We start from the raw sequence: 22,704 nt of genomic DNA, 5'->3' as shown, positions 1-22,704 counted from the left end.
GGAAATGCAGTGGATCTAATTTACCTAGATTTCAGTAAGGCATTTGATACCATGCCACATGGGGAATTATTAGTTAAATTGGAGAAGATGGGGATCAATATGAACATCAAAAGGTGGATAAGGAATTGGTTAAAGGGGAGACTGCAACGGGTCCTACTGAAAGGCGAACTGTCAGGTTGGAGGGAGGTTACCAGTGGAGTTCCTCAGGGATCGGTTTGGGGACCAGTCTTATTTAATCTTTTTATTACTGACCTTGGCACAAAAAGTGGGAGTGTGCTAATAAAGTTTGCAGATGATACAAAGCTGGGAGGTATTGCCAATTCGGAGAAGGATCGGGATATTATACAGGAGGATCTGGATGACCTTGTAAACTAGAGTAATAGTTATAGGATGAAATTTAATAGTGAGAAGTGTAAGGTTATACATTTAGGGATTAATAACAAGAATTTTAGTTATAAATTGGGGACGCATCAATTAGAAGTAACGGAAGAGGAGAAGGACCTTGGAGTATTGGTTGATCATAGGATGACTATGAGCTGCCAATGTGATATGGCTGTGAAAAAAGCTAATGCGGTTTTGGGATGCATCAGGAGAGGCATTTCCAGTAGGGATAAGGAGGTTTTAGTACCGTTATACAAGGCACTGGTGAGACCTCACCTAGAATACTGTGTGCAGTTCTGGTCTCCCATGTTTAAAAAGGATGAATTCAAGCTGGAGCAGGTACAGAGAAGGGCTACTAGGATGATCCGAGGAATGGAAAACTTGTCTTATGAAAGGAGACTTAAGGAGCTTGGCTTGTTTAGCCTAACTAAAAGAAGGTTGAGGGGAGATATGATTGCTCTCTATAAATATATCAGAGGGATAAATACAGGAGAGGGAGAGGAATTATTTCAGCTCAGCACCAATGTGGACACAAGAACAAATGGGTATAAACTGGCCACCAGGAAGTTTAGACTTGAAATCAGATGAAGGTTTTTAACCATCAGAGGAGTGAAGTTTTGGAATAGCCTTCCAAGGGAAGCAGTGGGGGAAAAAGATCTATCTGGTTTTAAGATTCTTCTTGATAAGTTTATGGAGGAGATGGTATGATGGAATAAAGGGATTTTGGTAAGTAATTGATCTTTAAATATTCAGGGTAAATAGGCCAAATCCCCTGAGATGGGATATTAGATGGATGGGATCTGAGTTACCCAGGAAAGAATTTTCTGCAGTATGTGGCTGGTGAATCTTGCCCATATGCTCAGGGTTTAGCTGATCGCCATATTTGGGGTCGGGAAGGAATTTTCCTCCAGGGCAATTTGGAGAGGTCCTGGAGGTTTTTCGCCTTCCTCTGTAGCATGGGGCATGGTTGACTTGCGGGAGGCTTCTCTGCTCCTTGAAGTCTTTAAACCATGATTTGAGGACTTCAATAGCTCAGACATAGGTGAGGTTTTTTGTAGGAGTGGGTGGGTGAGATTCTGTGGCCTGCGCTGTGCAGGAGGTCAGACTAGATGATCAGAATGGTCCCTTCTGACCTTAGTATCTATGAATCTATGAATCTATGTTACATGGATCAAATTTGAATTTGACCATCAAACTTTTCATATTTTCGATCTTCTAACCAAGTGGACCCATTATGAGGTCTTTTTGTTCCACTGTTCTAGGTCTGTCCATTTTAACCCCTCTGTGAATTTTTTGGAATAGTTTCAATCGTTCGCATTAATAGAGGAAATACTTGTGCAGTTTGGTGTGTTCCTTTGAACAAATACTAATACAAAACTACACTCTTGTATTTCTTATGCTTTCCTGTTGCCTTCTCCCATTTGAGAATGAAGGAAAAAACAAACCACACAGATTGCCTTCCACAACTGTGTAAAAGCTACAAAAGAATCAGTAACTGAAAATTTTGATAGACACACTTAGGACTTGGTATGAATCAAGCATTCATGTTGAGTAGCTCAGCTAATGCTCCTTGAGAGATGGATGGGTGAATACATGAAAAGGACAGAAGCACCAACAAAAAACAAATTATTAAAGCCCACCTATAAATGCCTGTGTTGACATGAGAGAAAGAAGATAACCTGAGTATAAAATGGATGGTCTTGCAGTTGTGGAATAAAATCACTGATTCAGATTTGTTTCACATCTAGAATGAGCCCATATAAATGAACCCTTCTGTCGTGCTCAGATTCTAGAGGAATGCACTGTAGTGTAATATGATAATCAATAATGTACACTTCTCTAGCAAAAAGAAAAGGAGTACTTGTGGCACCTTAGAGACTAACAAATTTATTAGAGCATAAGCTTTCGTGAGCTACAGCTCACTTCATCAGATGCATTTAGCTTATGCTCTAATAAATTTGTTAGTCTCTAAGATGCCACAAGTACTCCTTTTCTTTTTGCGAATACAGACTAACACGGCTGCTACTCTGAAACTTCTCTAGCAGTTTCTCTCCAAGGGTTCAAATTGTTTTCTGAACATTAATGAATTAATCTCACCACACCTTTTTAGACAGGTAAATGTCATTATCCCCATTTTGCAAATGAAGAAACTGAGATACACCACCATTAATTGTCTTGCCTAGTATAACACAGGAAATGAGTGGCAGCTAAAAGAGGGCTTTTCCTGCACGGGCATGTACCTATATATTTCCCACCCCCCATCTCTTCCGGTCACCTGTGGGGGAGGCGAGGGGGAATGGGTCAGCATCCCCACACTTACCTGGTCTGCCACTGCAGTTGAACGTCACTCCCTGGCTTTCTAGCCCTTAAAGGGGCACACACCTTTTCCGACAAGTCAGACAATGGCCCCAACCAGTTAATGAGTGGGGAGGTGTGGAGGAAGACTCTCGCTAACCCACTTTGTCAGTAGTCTCCTCAATGAAATATGTAGTCTGACAGTTTCCCAAAAGCACTAATTTCACAGTTTGGAAGAGTGAAGCCTAGAAAAGATGTGACTTACTTTAGTTTTTTTTCTCTAATTGACATGATGTAATAACTTTTCTGAAAGTGCGAGTAACAATACCACATTGTATATGTTAGAATGTTTTGCAGATGATCATAATCACAAACAGAGATGGGAAAAATCAGACCTGAAATCCCCACCCACAGCTTGAACATTTTAAATATTGTGACGCGACAAGGCCAGATGGCTATAGAAAAGTAGTCTTATTGGGATCCGGGAAGTGGGCGGGCAAGGCCCGTCCACTGCTAAAGGATCCCCCCCAGCCTAAAAGGGGGATCCACAGGACCTAGATGCCCAAAAAATTCCGGGGGACAACTAATAAAATAACAGGGATGGGAGTGCGGTAAAAAGGTCAAACGAAGGGACCCGGATGGGGACACTGAGCAGAGAACCCTGGACAGCACCCACTGCTCCTCAAAGGCAAGGGAGTCAGAGGACGCCGCCCAGAGGAACTCTGCCCAGATACGTGAACGGACCGAGGATCGGAAATAGGCCCCACAGTCACAGGAAACTCCATCGGCCAACCTCCTCACTCTGGTTATGTAGATGGCCATTTTAGCTAGGGCCAGGAGGAGGTTGACCAGGAGATCCCGTGACTTTGTGGGGCCACGGATAGGGAGTGCATAAATGAGAAGGTGAGAGGAGAAGTGCAACCAAAAACATAATAAAATATTGGTGAGGAGCCGGAATAGGGGCTGCAGCCTGGCACACTCCAGGTATACATGTGCCAGGGTATCCCTCACACCGCAAAAGGGGCAGGTGTCTGGGATTGAAGTGATCCGTGCCAAGTACACGCCCACGCTCACAACTCCGTGAAGGAGCTGCCAACTGAGATCCCTGGCAGGCCTTGGGACTAAGGTGGTATATAGGCTGGCCCACCGGGGCTCCTCACCCTCCAAAGGTGGCAGGAGGTCCCGCCATTTTGTATCGGGGCGGGACACGAGGGTGCGGGCATGAAGGGTGTGGAGCACGATTGTGTAGAGATGTTTTCTTGGCGCGGTTTGAAAGCAGACCGGCTGCATCTCGTGCAGCCGGCTTCTAGTGAAGGGGTCGGTTGGGTCCATGGGGCAGGGATCCAATTAAAAGGTCCGGCGGGCCTGGGGTAGCGGGTGGGCGGGGTGTGCCCTCGTGCAGGACCCGGTCGAGATAAACCCGAGCAGTGGGCGGCAAAGCGGCCTTCACCTCCTGAAGTATGTGCCGGGTAGTGCAAGGTCTGAAAATGGGGAATTGCACAAGCGCCTGGGAGGGGGCATGGGCACACGGAGCGAGGGGCTAAGCGGTCTGGGGGTAGAACAGGGAAACCAAAGGGCTAGCTTCAGAGGCTGGGGCGTGGCAAACAAACAAAGGCTGCAGAGGGAAATGGGCGGGGCAGGAAAACAAACTGAAGCTAGTAAGGGGGGCTGGAGCAAAAGAGGAGGCAAAGCAAGTGGCAAATGGGGCAGGTAGTAAAGGGCAAAGCTGGGGGGTAGGCAGTCCGGGGGGGGCACATGTGCCCATGCACAAGTCTTTTTTAGCTTGCTGCTGCTTCTGGCCCAAAGGGTGGAAATGGGCGTGGCCAGCCAAGCAAGCAGCTGAGTCCAGAGGCAGGAGCTGAGGCAGATGGTATACAGCCAGTGGGGGTGGTGGAGGGGGCAGCGGTGGTGGTAATAGTGGTGGGGGTTGAGCGGGACACACAGATGGATCGGGGGGCAGCTCCACGCCACACCCCCCGTGTCCTTACAAACACAGTCAAAACCCCCACCACAAGAGCACAGTTTGAAAATTACTCAGTCTTAGGGCCCCCTCCACGGTGGTCTGCAAAGTCTCTAGGTGCTGCCCCACTGGCAGATGATCCTCTTCTTCTCCTCCTCGGGCTTCAGCAGCTCCAGGCAGCGGCCTCTGCAGCAGCAGCAGCTCCAGGAACTCCAGGTAGTAGTCCAGGCAGGCTGAATGGACCCCTCTCAGGTGGTGGTGGTGGTGGTGGTATCCACAACAGCAGTGGCTGGGGTCCCTCACTCCTCCTCTCTGGGGAGTGGGCTAGCAGCCCCCTCCCCACCCCAGGGCTGCAGTTGGAGCAGTAGCAGCACCCAAGAGTGGGGGGTCCAGCAGCCAAGTAGTAGAGAATGGGGGTTGTCTGGCACAGCCAGGGGAGCAGCTGGAGCAGCAGGGAGAGCTTAGGGCCTAGCAGCAGCAGGAGTAGCAGCTTCCCACCTCCCTCCAAGCTAGAAGGCTATGGGAGAGCAGTCTTATTGGGATCCGGGAAGTGGGCGGGCAAGGCCCGTCCACTGCTAAAGGATCCCCCCCAGCCTAAAAGGGAGATCCACAGGACCTAGATGCCCAAAAAATTCTGGGGGACAACTAATAAAATAACAGGGACGGGAGTGCGGTCAAAGGGTCAAAAGAAGGGAACCGGACGAGGACACCGATCAGAGAACCCCGGATAGCGCCCACTGCTCCTCAAAGGCGTCAAGGGAGTCAGAGGACGCCGCCCAGAGGAACTCTGCCCGGATACGTGAACGGACCGAGGATCGGAAATAGGCCCTACAGTCACAGGAGACTCCATCGGCCAACCTCCTCACTCTGGTTATGTAGATGGCCATTTTAGCTAGGGCCAGGAGGAGGTTGACCAGGAGATCCCGTGACTTTGTGGGGCCACGGATAGGGAGTGCATAAATGAGAAGGTGAGGGGAGAAGTGCAACCAAAAACGTAATAAGATATTGGTGAGGAGCCGGAATAGGGGCTGCAGCCTGGCACACTCCAGGTATACATGCCAGGGTATCCCTCACGCCGCAAAAGGGGCAGGTGTCTGGGATTGTGGTGAACCGCGCCAAGTACACACCCGTGCTCACGGCTCCCCGGCGGGCTTTGGGGAATTGCACAACTGACATCCCCGGCGGGCTTTGGGACTAAGATGGAATATAGGCTGGCCCACCGGGGCTCCTCACCCTCCAAAGGTGGCAGGAGGTCCCGCCATTTTGTATCGGGGCGGGACACGAGGGTGCGGGCGTGAAGGGTGTGGAGCACGAGCGTGTAGAGATGTTTTCTTGGCGCGGTTTGAAAACAGACCGGCTGCATCTCGTGCAGCCGGCTTCTAGTGAAGGGGTGAAGGGATCGGTTGGGTCCACGGGGCAGGGGTCCAATTAAAAGGTCCGGCGGGCCTGGGGTAGTGGGTGGGCGGGGCGTGCCCTCGTGCAGGACCCGGTCGAGATAAACCCGAGCAGTGGGCGGCAAAGCGGCCTTCACCTCCTGAAGTATGCGTTGGGGAGTACAAGGTCTGGAAAGCCCCATGCGCTGAGCGAAGGTTAGGGGATCCAGCCAGTCTCCCCGGTCATAGTCCAGGAGGTCTCCGACTCTTGTGACCTCTGCCAGGACCAACCTCTGGCGCACCGAGCGGGACTCCGCCACCTGCAAACGGAGCTGGGGGTTGTGTAGCAGTGGCTCCGCGAGGAGATCTGCCCCCTCGGTGGCCACCACGGACCTGCTCGTTGTAAAGAGTTTCCAGGTCCGGAGGAGGTCCTGGTAGAAGACCGGCAGCCCGGAGAGGTCTCGCGGAAGACTTCTCGGATGGAGATAAAGGAGCTGCCGGTCGTATCGGAGCCCTCGGAAGCGGCGCAGGAAGGCGTGCGCCAGTATGCTCCACGCCGGACTACCTGCACCATAAAGGAGCCTCTGCAGGGTCTGGAGGCGGAAGACATGGACCTGAGTAAGCAGACATTTTAGGCCCTGCCCTCCCTCCTCCACAGGTAGATGGAGAACCCCTGCAGGTACCCAGTACAGTCCTGACCAAAAGAACTCCAGAATCGATGTCCGCAGTTTGGTCAGGAAAGCCGGGGCCGGGACCAGGGTGTTGAGCCGGTACCAAAGCATGGACAGGACTAGTTGATTAAGCACTAACGCTCTCCCTCGAAGGGAGAGGCACCGGAGTAGTCCTGTCCATTTCCGGAGCCGCTCTATCACCCCACCCTCTAAATTCTGCCAGTTCTCCGGCGGAGAGGGATGCGTGGCAGAAAGGTAAATGCCCAGATAGAGCAGCGGACCCGTGCTCCACCGGATGGCTTGAAGCGCGGGTGGGAGGGAGCTCGCCTGCCGCCAGTCCCCTACCCTCAAGCCAGAGCTCTTGACCCAGTTGACCCATGCAGAGGAGGCTGCTGAATAGATGGCTTGGCAAGCCTCCACCCGCACCAAGTCGCCCGGGTCCTGGACCATGAGGAGCACGTCATCAGCGTACGCCGACAGGACCAGCCGCAGCTCCGGCTCCCTCAGCACCAACCCTGTCAACCTCCTTCGGAGGAGACAGAGGAAGGGCTCGATCGCCAGAGCGTAGAGCTGGCCTGAGAGGGGGCACCCCTGCCGTACTCCTCGCCCGAAGTTGACCGGTTCGGTCAGGGTCCAGTTGAGTCTTACCAGACACTCTGCGGAAGCGTACAGCACCCGGAGAAAGTTCACAAACCTGGGTCCGAAGCCAAACGCCTGCAGAGTGCTCAGGAGATACCCGTGATCCATCCTGTCGAACGCCTTCTCTTGATCTAAGGACAGGAGGGCGAACGACAGACCATCCCTACACCCAAGTTCCAATAGGTCCCGGACCAGATATAGGTTGTCGAAGATACTGCGGCCCGGGACGGTGTAGGTCTGGTCTGGGTGGACCACGTCCGCCAGCACGGACCCTAGCCTCAGGGAGATGGCTTTTGCCACGATTTTGTAGTCCGTGCTGAGGAGCGAGACGGGACGCCAATTTCGTAAATCGCGGAGGTCCCCCTTCTTCGGCAATAAGGCGAGCACGGCTCGCCTGCACGAAAGAGGGAGGACCCCGCTCTGCAAAGACTCGGCCCAGACGGTGACTAGGTCTGGGCCCAGGACGTCCCAGAACACGCGGTAGAACTCCACGGTCAGCCCGTCCATGCCCGGAGATTTATTGGTGGGCATGCGACGGAGGGCTTCCGAGAACTCGGCCAGAGTGAGAGGCAGCTCTAGCCGGTCTCGGTCGCCCACGCTGACCGTCGGGAGCTCCTCCCACAGCACTCTGCAAGCGTTAGGATCGGTCGGCTCCGGGGAGAAAAGGCTTGCGTAGAAGGCTCTCGCCCTCTCGCACATCTCCACCGGATCCGTGAGGGGGGTGCCATCCTCAGTCAGTAGGCATATGATATGTTTCTTAGCCCCCCTCTTTTCTTCCAGGGCATAGAAGAAGCGGGAGCCGCAATCCATCTCCCGAAGGAGACGGATGCGGGATCGAACAAAGGCACCCCGGGCCCGATGGTCCTCGAGGCTCCGGAGCTCCTCCCGCTTCTCCCGGCACGCTCCGCAGAGGGGTGGATCCTCGGGGCTGGCGGCCAGACGCCTCTCCAGCTCTAAGACCTCCCGTTCCAACTGCTCTATCGCTGCATCCCTCCGTCGGCTGGTGCCCCGGGTGTAGTCACGGCAGAAGAGCCGGGTGCGCACCTTCCCTACGTCCCACCACCGCCGTGCCGAGGGAAAGGCACGTCGCTGCCCTCGCCAGGCCAGCCAGAACTCCCGGAAGGACGCCACGAAGCCCGCATCCTCCAGCAAGCTGTTGTTAAAATGCCAATAGGCCGGCCCCGGCCTCTCCGCGCAGAGGGAGGCTGTCACGGTGGCTATGTGATGGTCAGAAAATGGGGCCGGCCGGATGCTGGAGGAGTGGGCTCGTGTAAGATGAAAGCGTGATAAATAAATGCGGTCCAACCGGGAGTGGCGCGACCGATGGGCCTCCACCCGGACAAAGGTGAACGTGGAAGTGTCATCCAGGTGGTGGTCGTGCCAGACGTCCACCAGGGAGTGGTGTTCGACTATCTCCTGGAGGACGGCCACGGCGGCCGGGCTCTGCTCGGTTCCCGAGCGGTCCCGTTCCTCAAGGGTGATGTTAAAGTCCCCTCCCAGGACCAGGCACTCCTGAGGATCCAAGGTGCCGAGGAAGGCGGATGCCTGCTGATAGAATTGCAGCCGCTCCGGGCTCGCTGCTGGGGCATAGATGTTGACGAGGTTGACTACGAGCCCCTCCATTTGGACCCGGAGGTGCAGCAGGCGACCCGGCACAGCCTCGGCGACCCCCAGCACCTCGGGCCGTAGGTCGGGGGAGAACAGGGTCGCCACTCCACCCGTATGAACTGTGAGGTGGCTAAAGTAGACCCTGTCTCCCCAATCCAGCCGCCAGCTGTCTTCGGCGGTCGGATCCGTATGGGTCTCCTGCAGGAAAACCACAGAGTACCTCCCCTCTCGAAGGAAGGAGAGCACCTGGGACCTGCGGAGACCCATCTTACAGCCACGGGTGTTCAATGTTGCGATGGTAAAGGGTGCCATGAGGAGGGCTGGGGGGGATCCTCGCCGGCAGGAATGCTCGTGGCTCCCAGCGGGCCGCGTAGCAGTCCGTGACCCACCCCGTAGGTGAGTAAGGAGTCACGGAAGTGGCGGACCCGCTGGTAGGCCGCGGCGCCCTGTCTCCCGGTCCTTTTCCCCTCCCCCATGAGGGCCCTTGCGGCCCGGAGGATTTGATTAAAGTCCCCCCATCGCTGGAGGGCAAGCTGGACTTTGTTGCGGGAGCCACGGACGTCTTCTAGGAACTCCCGCAACTCCTCTCGCAGCGCATGGGGGGCTGGGGTTATGGTCTGGTTGCTTCCCGATGGGGCCCTTGGTACAGCCCCCTGGCCCAGCGGGACGGGCAGACAGGGTGCGGACCCCGGATGGGGCTCTTGATGGGTTGACCTGAATGCTGGGGCGATAGGGGGCGGCGGAGGGAGGATAGCAGCCCCTGGTGGGTCGGGACGGGCAAACACAAAAGCCATTCCCTGGGAGTCATCTGTTGGAAAGGGGAAGGAGACTGTCCCAGGGGTGGCAATATTATCTCGGGAGGTGGGCGGGAGAAGGGCAGGGGCAGGGGTAGAGGTGAGATTCTGGGTCGGGAGAGGGCTCTCACCGATGCCGGGCGCAAGCTGTCTGGTGGATTTGGCAGCCACGGCATCAGGAGGTGGACTTTCTTCTGTAGGGTCCTCTCCCGGAAAGGAGGTCGAATGCTCCTCACCAGCGAGGGATGCCCCTGGTGGCTCAGGTTCCAGCCGCGTGGCACTGGCCATCGCCTCAACTGGCTCGGTGGCTCTCAGCAGGGTGCCTTCTGCAGCCGGGTTAATGGAGGAGTCCAGGGGCTCCTCGGAGGTGGGAGCAGAAGAAACGGTTACGGGGAGGGAGTATGGGGAAAAGGGGGCTGGAAAGAAGTCGCCCAGATCGAGGCCCGCTGGCATAGGATCATCCTCCCCTTGGGTGACCGGGATCAGACCCAGGGCCTCGATCTCCTCATATATAGAGGGGAAATTGTTTTCCGCTACCCCGGGATTCTCCCCGCCGGCACCTGACGCGATGGTTACTTCGGTGCACACTGGGGTTTCAAATGGTCCCTCGGGGGTCTTGGAGGGGAGGGACTCCTGTGGAGGGGAGATACCGCCTTCCAGTGCTGCCACGTCTTCCCCAGCCGGATCTGGTGGGTGGAACACACCCATGGGTAGAGCGGAAGGCTCAGCATCGGTGCCCCCCTTCCTGGTCTTCCGGGGGGCCTCCGCGTCACATGGGAGGAGCGGAGCTCGAGCCTTCCGCTTGCCCCGCTTCCCTTGGACTAGGGCCCAGCCCTCCATGGCATCATCCGGGGGCTGGCTAGCAGGGGTTGTGTCAGGGGGCAGAGGCGATGGCTCAGGGACTCGAGGGGGTAACTGTGGGGCAGCACAAGGGAGGGAAGATTCCCCTTGGGGCGGGCCCTCTCCCATGCTTGGCGCTGTCCCTGCCGCACCCTCCTCCACAGGCTCCGCCAGATTGCAAGCAGCTGTGGCGGGGTTCTCCCGCTCATCTGGGCATAGTGGGGGAGTTGCCCCTTGGGCCTGAGCGGGAGCAATGGTGGATTGTGAAGGAGGAGGGGCGGTTTCAGGTGCCGGGCAGCCAGGGGCGTCGGCGATGACGGGGCTGGTGCCCTGCCGGGGCTCGGGGATCCCGGATGGCCCTTCTTCCCGGGCCAGGGGGCAGTCCCTCCGGACGTGCCCCATCGCCCGGCAGAGGTAGCACCAGGCCTCCCCCGTGGAATAATGCACCCTGTAAGGGGTCCCCTGGTAGGGGACTAGGAAGGACCCTTCCCGTGCCTCTCCGTTGCGCGCCGCCGGCAGCAGTTGAAGCTGCACTTGCCGGCGGAAGGAGAGGACGTGATGGAGGGCGGGGTCTTTGCAGCCCAACGGGAGAGGGCTGATGACAGAGATGGGCTTTCCCAAGGTAGAAAGGGCGGGTAACAGGGCGGCATTGGGGAGAAAGGGAGGGACGGAGGTCAGGACCAGGCGGACGCCCAGGTCCTCTAGCGGCTCTAAGGGGACGAACACGCCCCCGACCGCCAGGCCCTTCTCCACCGCCTCCTGGGCGGCGGCCTCCGATGCTAAGAAGAAGACGACCTTGCCATACATTTTGGAGGCCGCCACAATGCCCGTGGGCCCCACCACCCTCGCCAACGCCCGCACATAGGTCTCCACGTGGGGTGAGGCGGGCACCAGGAGGCAACGGACGCCGTGCTTCCTGGTCATGGTGGGAAAGGGGCCCCGGCCGCTATAGATGGTAGCGGAGGCGGTGGGCTGGAGAAAAGACGTAGCGGCAGGCGGGGGGGCTGCCGCCACCTGGGCGTATGCTCTGGGGGCCGGGGGAGGGACACCTGCAGAGCTGGTGGAGGGAACAGCGGGGAGGAGCGCCCCAGCTGGAGATGGGGCCGGGGCATTGGGGGCAGCCCCTGCCATGGAGGGCCTGGTCTTTTTAGCGGGGCCCTTCCCCTTCTTCTTCCCCTGGCCCTTCCCGCCGGCTGGGAGGACTCCCCCCAAATCTGAGGGGGTGATAGACGTGGCAGCAGTGGAGGTCACCCCGGTGCCCGTCGCTGCTGGTGCCCCAGCGGGGGCGATGGCAGATGGTTTGGCAGCGGACGTAGAAGCTTGGGGGGGTGACAGAGGGGCAGGTGGGGGAGGGAGAGCTCGGGCTACTGGAGAGGTCTTACCCATCTCAACCCCCGCCATCATGAGCAAGGAGGAAAGGGGGATACCAAAAGGAGGAGGGGAGAGGGGAAGCAGGTCGACCACTCCTCCCCGCTAGGCTGCAGGCAGGGGAGGAGGGCGCCAAAAGGGGTGAGCTGGACGGGGGGCAATCAGGGTTTAGGGGTCAGTCACCGACACAAGGTGGAAATTCCGGCTCCTCTTGGTGCACTATGGGGGGGGGATTCAATAACATTGAAGGTGCAGTGAAGAGGGTTGCAACTGAAATGGGGAGTTGCAAAAGCGCATGGGAGGGGGCACGGGCACACGGAGCGAGGGGCTAAGCGGTCTGGGGGTAGAACAGGGAAACCAAGGGGCTATCTTCAGAGGCTGGGGTGGGACAAACAAACAAAGGCTGCAGAAGAAAATGGGCGGGGCAGGCAAACAAACTGAAGCTAGTAAGGGGGGCTGGGGCAAAAGAGGAGGCAAAGCAAGTGGCAAATGGGGCAGGTAGTAAAGGGCAAAGCTGGGGGTTAGGCAGTCCGGGGGGGGCACATGTGCCCATGTGCACTTGCACAAGTCTTTTTTAGCTTGCTGCTGCTTCTGGCCCAAAGGGTGGAAATAGGGCATGGCAAGCCAAGCAAGCAGCTGAGTCCAGAGGCAGGGGCTGAGGCAGATGGTATACAGCCAGTGGGGGTGGTGGAGGGTGCAGTGGTGGTGGTAGTAGTGGTGGGGGTTGGGGGGACACACAGATGGATTGGGGGGCAGCTCCACGCCACACCCCCTGTGTCCCTGGAAACACAGTCAAGACCCCCACCACAAGAGCACAGTTTGAAAATTACTCAGTCTTAGGCCCCCTCCACGGTGGTCTGCAAAGTCTCTAGGTGCTGCCCCACTGGCAGATGATCCTCTTCTTCTCCTCCTCGGGCTTCAGCAGCTCCAGGCAGCGGCCTCTGCAGCAGCAGCAGCTCCAGGAACTCCAGGCTGTAGTCCAGGCAGGCAGAATGGACCCCTCTCAGGTGGTGGTGGTGGTGGTGGTATCCACAACAGCAGTGGCTGGGGTCCCTCACTCCTCCTCTCTGGGGAGTGGGCTAGCAGCCCCCTCCCCACCCCAGGGCTGCAGTTGCAGCAGTAGCAGCACCCAAGAGTGGTGGGTCCAGCAGCCAAGTAGCAGAGAACGGGGTGGGGGTTGTCTGGCCCAGCCAGGGGAGCAGCTGGAGCAGCAGGGAGAGCTTAGGGCCTAGCAGCAGCAGGAGTAGCAGCTTCCCACCTCCCTCCAAGCTAGAAGGCTATGGGAGAGCAGTGAGAGGGAGAGAGAGAGAGATTTACTCCAGGCTAAACAAATCCCTGGTACCAGGATCAGTGAAATGGAAGCTGTTCCAGGTCAATTAAGACACCTGGGGCCAATTAAGAACTTTCCAGAAGGCAATGAGAAGGCTATGTTGATTGGGACACCTGAAGCCAATCAGGGGCTGGCTGAAACTAGTTAAAAGCCTCCCAGTCAGTCAGGTGGGTGTGAATGTCAGGAGTTGTGGGAAGAAGTTGCGCTGTTGGAGAGGCTGAGTAGTACACACCATATCAGGCAGAAGAAAGGAGGCCCTGAGGTAAGGGTGAAGTGGAACTTGAGGAAGTGAGGGCTGCTGTGGGGAAAGTAACCCGGGAATTGTACATGTCATGTTTCTAAAAGGTGAGCTACCAGAGCAGATACTATTAGGGTCCCTGGGCTGGAGCCCAGAGTAGAGGGTGAGCCCGGGCTCCCCCCCACCTTAGCCCCCTTTTTAATCACTGAGACTGGGAGACAACAGAGACTGTGCAAGGAAGGATAACTTCTCCTCACCTCCCTCTCTGGCTTATGATGAAAATGGCTCAGTAGACTGTGACCCTTATCTCTAGAGAAAGAAGGGTTACGTGGAGGGTCACAGTGAGCCTCTGAGGCTAGCAAAATCAGCCAGGAAACGTGGGACCCACGGAGGCAAGGACAGAGCTTTGTCACAACTGGTGACACGAGTGGGACTTCGTTCACAGCGTGGCGGAAGAAAAAAAAGTGCACTGGGGTTTTGGATTTTTTTTTTTTGGTTTTGGTTTTTGTTTGTTTGCTTTATACCACAATGGAGGAGGTGGTAAGAGCTCTGGTACAAGCCACGGCAGCTCAGCAGGAGGCCACCCGGGTTCAGGCAATGGCACAACAGGAGTCTATGCGGCTACAGCAGGAAACCAATCAATTATTGATGAGCCAGGCGACCCAAGATCGTGCCCTCTTGAGAGAGGCGGTGGACCAGCTGAAGATCCTCACTATCCAGGCCCGGGGGTCCAATGGGACGCGAACCCTGAGGTCCACTGGTTTTCTGCCAAAGATGACGTCAGGAGATGATGTAGAGGCATATCTCCTCTCATTCAAAAGGACTGCTCAGCGTGAGGCGTGGTCCCAGGAGCATTGGGCCAGCATTCTCACCCCTTTTTTGTGTGGAGAGGCCCAGAAGGCCTACTTTGACTTTCCTGCCATGGATGCCACTGACTATACCCGTCTGAAGGCAGAGATCCTAGCACGATCAGGGGTAATGGCATCGGTAAGGGCCCAGAGGTTCTATGAGTGGAAATATCAGGAGAACAAACCCCCGAGGTCCCAGCTATTCGACCTCATACACCTCGCACGGAAGTGGTTAAAGCCCGAGGTGTGCAGGCCAGAGGAGATTTTGGAGACCCTGGTCATAGACCATTACATGCGGGGACTGCCGCCAGATCTCCGGAAATGGGTAGGCCAGAACGATCTGTCCACGTACGACGAGATGATCACACTGGTAGAAAGATGGATGACAGCCAGGGAACTGACCCGACTACCCAAGGAAGTCCCCTTTCGAAGCAAGCACCCAACCCAAACCTTGGAAGGTTGGGCAGCCAAACCCCCAGAGAGTCCTAGGTAGAAGAAGGGGGGAGTGAAAACCAGCTGGGACCCCAGAAGGAAGGGATTGGCCTGAGTCGAGGGAACCCTGGGACTAAACCCTCTAGCCCCCAGGATAGGGGAGTGATTAAAAGCAATTATAGATGTTATGCATGTGAGGAGTGGGGACACATAGTAGAACAGTGTCCCAGCACCGAGGAGCCTATGCAATGTAACTTGGGGGATTGGGAGGTCCCATGCTCCCTTATCCACTTTGTGGGGGTTGCATTAGCCCCGCATAATTATACCAGGCAGTGAGGATAAATGGAGCAGAGACTATAGCGCTTGTGGACTCTAGGAGTGCTATCACCCTCATATCGGGTAAGCTGGTAAAAAATAGTCAGCTGATACAAGCCAAACGCGTAGCAGTGACGTGCGTGCATGGGGCCGTGAGCCATTACCCCACCATCCCAGTGGAGATAGAGGTTCAGGGAAACCCCACTGAGGTGACCGTGGGCGTAGTTCCTAAACTCCCATATCCTGTAGTCATTGGGAGGGACTATCCAGGGTTTGATAATTTACTCCCCCTGGAGAGGCTGGAGGGAGGTGGGGACCCTGAGGACAGTGACTCGTCACCGGGGGAATGTCAACCCCCGATGTTTGCTGAGATTTCTCAGGATCTGTTCTCAGCCCCCCAAAAGACCCGGAAGACAAAAAAAGAGAGGAAGGCCACGAAGGCCTTGGGAACCCGGATCCTGACCCAGGGCCAGAAGACCTCCTTAGTAGGCAGATGGACGTTAGCAGCCAACAGAGAAACTTCCACCACAGAAGGTGAGCCAGAAGCTGCCCCCAGCCATGACGGCGGTGAGCCATTGGAAGAAGCAGAAGCCGTCCCCTGGGAGCTTGGCCAGGTTAGTCCCGGGAGAGAGACTTTTGGGCGGGACCAGGCGGAGGACCCCAGATATGATAACGCCATGAAAGAGGTGGCCGAGATCGATGGGATACCTGTGGATGGGAAGGTCCGGGGTCCCGGACTTTACTTTATAGTGAAGAAAGATCTCCTGTACCACATGGTGCAAATGCAGGAGGAAGAGATACAACTTCTGGTGCCACGAAAACATCAAAAAGCCATATTGAGTCTTGCCCACAGTCACCTGTTTGGAGGACACCTAGGGGTAGAGAAAACCCAGACACGGATCCTGCGGAGGTTCTTCTGGCCAGGAGTACATGAAGATGTCCGGTGACACTGTACCTCTTGTCCGGAGTGTCAGTTACATAGCCCTCGCCTGCACTTGCAGGCTCCTTTGATACCTCTTCCAATAATAGAGGTTCCTTTTGAACAGATATCCATGGATCTGGTAGGGCCCCTAGAGAAGACAGCTCAGGGCCACCAACATGTGCTTGTTGTACTGGACTGTGCAGCCCGGTACCCGGAAACTGTTCCCCTGTGCAACATAGCTTCCAAGACAATAGCTAAGGAGCTAGTACAGGTCTTTGCCTGGATTGGGCTACCCAAGGAGATATTGACTGATCAAGGGACACCTTTCATGTCCAAGTTAATGAAAGATCTCTGTTCATTGTTCCATGTACAAGCCCTACGGACCTCTGCATACCATCCGCAAACAGATGGTCTTGTGGAAAGGTTCAATAGGGTCCTCAAGGCCATGAACAGGAAAGTGGTGAGCCAGGATGGGAAAGATTGGGATACCCTATTTCCTTACCTCATGTTCGCCATCCGGGAGGTTCCGCAAGCCTCCACGGGTTTCTCTCCATTCGAACTACTATATGGGCACCACCCTCGAGGCATATTGTATATAGCCAGAGAAGCCTGGGAAGAGGAGCCAAATCCCGGAAGGAACATAGTTAAGCATGTACTGCAGATGAGAGATCGGATAGCCCGAGTTACGCCCATTGTACAGGAACATTTGGAGAGAGCACAGAAGACCCAGCGAACCCATTATAACCACCAAGCGAAGCTTTGACGGTTCCAACCAGGGGATCGGGTGATGGTACAGGTGCCCACAGCAGAAAGTAAACTGTTGGCCCAGTGGCAGGGACTCTATGAAATAATCGAAGCCGTGGGAGAGTTGAACTATAAGGTGCGGCAGCCAGGGCGCCGTAAATCGGAGCAAATTTACCACATCAATCTTCTAAAACCTTGGCACGATCAAGAAGCATGCTTAGTGATGCAGGAGACCCTTCCCCAGGAGGATAATTTACACGAGCAAGTGAGGATATCATCCGACTTGACACCGAACCAAAAGATCGAGGCAACCGACATGATTAATCGCAACAGAGATGTGTTCTCTACAAAACCAGGGCGGATGACTGAGACCTATCACCATATCCGCACGATCCCCATAGCCAAGGTAACATTGAGACCCTACCGAATCCCAGCAGCCAAAAGAGAGGAAATCAAGGCCGAAGTAAAGAAAATGTTAGAATTAGGTATTATTGTAGAATCTTACAGTCAGTGGTCCAGTCCAATTGTTCTAGTGCCTAAAGCTGACGGTACCATGAGATTCTGTAATGACTTTCACCAACTGAATGGAATATCCCAGTTTGATGCATACCCCATACCATGCATCGACGAACTGGTTGACTGACTGGGTAGTGTCCGATTCTTGACTACACTGTATCTGACAAAAGGGTACTGGCAGATTCCTCTGACCAAAGAAGCTAAAGAAAAGACAGCATTCTCCACCCTGGATGGGCTATTCCAGTACACCGTCCTCCCTTTTGGGCAACATGGGGCCCCAGCCACATTCCAGCGCCTCATGGATAAGCTGCTGCTCCCCCATACTAGTTATGCAGCTGCATAACTAGATGATGTCATCATACATACGCCAGACTGGGGAACCCACTTGGAGAAAGTTGAGGCAGTACTGCGCACCTTAAGGCGGGCTGGCCTCACTGCTAATCCTGCTAAATGTGCCATAGGGCTAGCAGAGGCTAGGTACCTGGGTTATATTGTGGGAAGGGGCATAATCAAGCCCCAAACGAATAAGCTAGAGGCAATTCAAAACTGGCCCCGGCGGACCCGAAAGAAGCAGGTCCGTGTGTTCCTAGGCATGGTAAGCTACTACTGACGGTTTATTTCCCACTTCACCACTTGGGCAAGTCCCCTAACAGACCTGGTGAAGGCCTGAGGTGCAGACATGGTAAAGTGGTCCGACGCAGCAGAGGAGGCATTTACAGACCTTCGGACGGCCCTCTGTAATGACCCCGTACTCATAGCCCCAGTCTTTAACAGGGAATTTATTATACAAACAGATGCTTCCGAGGTGGGGTTGGGAGCAATTCTGTCGCAAATGGTGGGAAAAGAGGAACACCCGATCCTCTACCTAAGCAGAAAGATTCTCCCAAGAGAACAGAAATACGCAGTAGTCGAGAGAGAATGCCTTGCTGTCAAATGGGCTATGGAGACACTGCGTTATTACCTCTTAGGCCGGCGATTTACTCTAGTGACGGACCATGCACCCCTCCAGTGGATGCAGCGGAATGAGGACAAGAATGCAAGGGTCACCAGGTGATTCTTATCCTTCCAACCATTCCAGTTCCGTATACGGCACAAAGCTGGATGCCACCATGGCAACGCTGATGGTCTGTCATGAGCATACTGCCTGGCGTCCCAAGTTTCCCAACTCTATGGTGCTGAGTGGTGGGGGCAGGGGGATATGTGACGGGGCAAGGCCAGATGGCTATAGAAAAGTAGTGGGAGATAGATATATTCGCTCCAGGCTAAACAAATCCGTGGTACCAGGTTAAGTGAAATGGCAGCTGCTCCAGGTCAATTAAGACACCTGAGGCCAATTAAGAACTTTCCAGAAGGCAGGGAGAAGGCTATGTTGATTGGGACACTGAAGCCAATCAGGGGCTGACTGAAACTAGTTAAAAGCCTCCCAGTCAGTCAGGTGGGTGTGCATGTCAGGAGCTGTGGGAAGAAGTTGCGCAGTTGGAGAGGCTGAGTAGTACACACCATATCAGGCAGAAGAAGGGAGGCCCTGAGGTAAGGGTGAAGTGGAACTTGAGGAAGTGAGGGCTGCTGTGGGGGAAGTAGCCCAGGGAATTGTACATGTCATGTTTCTAAAAGGTGAGCTACCATAGCTGATACTATTAGGGTCCCTTGGCTGGAGCCCGGAGTAGAGGGTGGGCCTGGGCTCCCTCCCCTGCCCCCACAACTTTGCCCCCTGATTAATCACTGAGACTGGGAGACAACAGAGACTGTGCAAGGAAGGATAACTTCTCCTGACCTCCCTCTCTGGCTTATGATGAAATGGCTCAGTAGACTGTGACCCTTATCTCTAGAGAAAGAAGGGTTATGTGGAGAGTCACAGTGAGCCTCTGAGCCTAGCGAAATCAGCCAGGAAACATGGGACCCACGGAGGCAAGGACAGAGCTTTGCCACAATATTTATAAAGAAGTTTGGCTATTTTTCAATTTTATTCATATTTTAAAAACAATTTAGATGATTAAACCTTATTAATAAAAAACATTAAGTCCACAAATAATTTCAGACAGTGAACAGAGTGTTCAATTTTGGCATACATTAATAGAAAAGAAGAGTTTAAATATTGTGTGAAAATCATTTAACAACTATACTATACAATAAGAAAATACAGATAAGTTATGAAGAGAGATAGTGAGGTTCTTTAAAAGGGTTCCTAAAACATTTTAGAATCGGTAAAGCTGCTTCAAACTATAGAAGCAATTTTTTCTGATGACTGTGGAAAAAGTAGTAAGTTACCAAGGGCTTTAACATTTTCTCATAGCCCAAAAATTTTAACCTGTCAGAATTTAATATTTTTCATAGTTTCTGTTGGTTGATGGATTAGAATGCTTTTTTCATCTCTAAGAAGAGATTTTGTGCTTTTACCTTAGTCTTACAAAACTACTCTTGTCATTATATTTGTTTGCTTTGGTAGAGGGCGTGAATCACAGAAAATGTTGCATTAAGTGGGACTTCTTAAATCTTTCTCAAGGAAGGTTGATATGGAGATAAAGTTTTCCAGCTGAATGAACAACTTTGCAAGCTACTGCAGCTAGTGGGAGGTAGGGGAGTAGCAATGGATGGACCAGTGATCCCTTAATTCCCATACTACCTCCTTCAGAACTCTCTTAATTAACATACTTAATCAATTGTTATTTTGTTGATGTTTTAAAATCAATCAAATATACCTTAAAAGAAAGATGATAAAGACTAAGGCATAAGCCTTAAATAAGTCATCTTCCAGCACAGCAGAATGCTATTTGAGTACAGTGTTTTGTTACTCCATACCATAAGTATACACACAGTAATAATTGCATAAATCTTGCCCGAGAGCCCAATCATTGATGAAAAAAAGGAAATATAGCGATGACCGCCATCAAATTCCAAAAATAATACCTTTGGTAAACTACCCCCACAGTTTGTGTAACCTCCAGTTTGGATTTCTGTAATACACTATACATGGGGCTATCATAATAGGCAAATCATAATGGAACTGGTGAAGAATGCAGCAGCTTGTCTGCAAAGAAGCATTTTACACCAATGTCCCAAAGAGTGCACTGATTTTCTACTGGTTTCAGAGTAGCAGCCGTGTTAGTCTGTATTCGCAAAAAGAAAAGGAGTACTTGTGGCACCTTAGAGACTAACAAATTTATTAGAGCATAAGCTTTCATGAGCTACAGCTCACTTCATCGGATGCATTTGGTGGAAAAAACAGAGGAGAGATTTATATACACACACACCGAGAACATGAAACAATTTTCTACTCAGTCCCAGGTGCAATTTGAAGTGCTGATACTTACCTTTTCAATCTTAAGTGGCTAATTTTACCTACCTGAGGGACTGCCTCTTACCCCATGCACCAACACAGTATTTGAGAACAGCTGATGCCTTTAAGATAACAGTCCTGATATTTGAGAGCTTTGAGGCTGGTGATAGGGAATGGGGGGACTTAACTCAGGAATTCATTTGCCCTGTTGATTTGGCAGAACCTGAATCAGTTGACCTTCAAGAGATAGTATGAAGCCAAACTGTTTACTTCATACCTTTTCCTGAATGGTTGAACAGGGGCTATTGGTGTTATGTTTATCTTTCATTTGAGGTAGTCTGTCTTTTTAAAATTATTTTATTGTTCTGAACTCCTTAAATTAAGTTTTTGTGACGGCTATTTGTTCAATATTTTTCTTTCATATTTTTAGGCAGTGTTTCCCTTTAGTAAATGCAAGGGATGAGTCTTTCTAGCAATAAAAATGCAATGTTCCTACAGATAGCATTGTAATAACTGTCTCACAACATATAATTAGAATTAGAGTACATTGCAGTACTTTTATTTGTGAATATGTACAGATATATGTACCATCTTTGAAATTCAGATATTGATCTAGCAATGAATTTAAAACCCTGAAATTTATATTCTGATTACCCAGGTCGCTGTAAGTTACAGCTCCTGGATGTGTTCAGTTATCTGTAATTATATTTACTATTGTACTTCTATGTACATACAGCTTTATTAATTCATACTTGTGATTGGGGAACTCTATGGATTAGAGATATGTGTGAACAATAAAGTGACATAAAATTGATCTGGTGTTTTTGAAGCTACAAACTTTTTTTATCAACACCTAAGAAGGAGTAGCTGAGGAAAGAGAGCTACAGATCTTTCGACACTACAAATTTAACTTAAATTTAATTTAAATTTAATTTAAAAATCAGATGGTTATGGATCAACATAAATTCTTACATAGACCGTGCAGTTGATGAGTAGGAATCTGGTCTCCATTCACCTCCACTTAACGTAGCTGGAAAAACAGTGATGTAATAAGTTATAAAATTCTTGTATTATAAGTAACCACATGGAAATGATCTTTTCAATCTGTCTGCAGGAGGGTATTGTATGAAATAGGAGGAGCTGGTGTTCGTGCAAGATCCTTGTGGAGAGTGGAACCCCTTCGTATAAGGTACTGTAATTTTGTGCCAGTGTTGTTTGTAGCTCCCATTAAATTACTAGGAATTTGATTGGATCTTCTACGGATTATCCAGAGGTATAGCTTAATTTAAATATTTTCCCCTGCTACTTGACTTATTTTAGTCCATCCATTAATATTAATAAAAAGAAATCTGAAATAATACAAAGCTGAGGAGAAATATTGAACATATATCTAGGTAGAATTGTTTGTGAATATGATGGTTTTTTTAGAATTTTCAGCAGGTCTTTTAAAGCTCCAAGTGGAAATGTTCATTTCATGTAATTTTGCGATTAATCTTTACTATCTGTTTGTTTAGTTGGAGTGGCAGTTACATCAAATGGGGACAACCTTTCCGCCTTCGACACATTACAACAGGACTGTACTTGGCACTTACTGAAGAACAAGGTCTTTCACTTTTAGACAGAGGGAAGTCAGACACAAAATCTACTTCCTTTTGTTTTAGAGCATCAAAGGTAAATAATTATGAAGCTCTCAAATGCTAGATCAAAATAGGTTCCAGCATCTAAGAGAATTATTAAAAGGAAGAAGCAATTGACAGTGATTTTGAATACAAATACTGTACAAGAATAAAGAAAACGAGTATTTGTGGCATCTTAGAGACTAACAAATTTATTTGAGCATAAGCTTTCGTGAGCTACAGCTCACTTCATCGGATGCATTCAGTGGAAAATACAGTGGGGAGATTTATATACACACCCAGAGAACATGAAACAACGGGTTTTATCATACACACTGTAGGGAGAGTGATCACTTAAGATGAGCTATTACCAGCAATGTGGCGGGGGGAAGGGAGGAAGAAAACCTTTAGTGGTGATAATCAAGGTGGGCCATTTGAAGCAGTTGACAAGAACGTCTGAGGAACAGTGTGGGGTGGGGGGGAAAAATAACATGGGGAAATAGTTTTACTTTGTGTAATGACCCATCCACTCCATCT

General features: G+C 52.1%; 1 protein-coding gene across 1 annotated transcript in view; it reads left to right on the top strand.

The window, feature by feature from the left end:
- Nucleotides 1-22,704, top strand: part of RYR3 (ryanodine receptor 3) — a 529,369-nt gene that overhangs the window by 83,909 nt on the left and 422,756 nt on the right. The window contains exons 9-10 of the mRNA XM_043516837.1: nt 21,666-21,740; nt 22,066-22,222. Coding sequence (XP_043372772.1) covers nt 21,666-21,740; nt 22,066-22,222 — 232 coding nt within the window. The remainder of the gene's footprint in view (nt 1-21,665; nt 21,741-22,065; nt 22,223-22,704) is intronic.

The sequence above is a fragment of the Dermochelys coriacea genome, chromosome 6, assembly GCF_009764565.3.
Source record: "Dermochelys coriacea isolate rDerCor1 chromosome 6, rDerCor1.pri.v4, whole genome shotgun sequence".
Lineage (NCBI taxonomy): Eukaryota > Metazoa > Chordata > Testudines > Dermochelyidae > Dermochelys > Dermochelys coriacea.
This window is presented reverse-complemented; position numbering and strand designations above follow the sequence as displayed.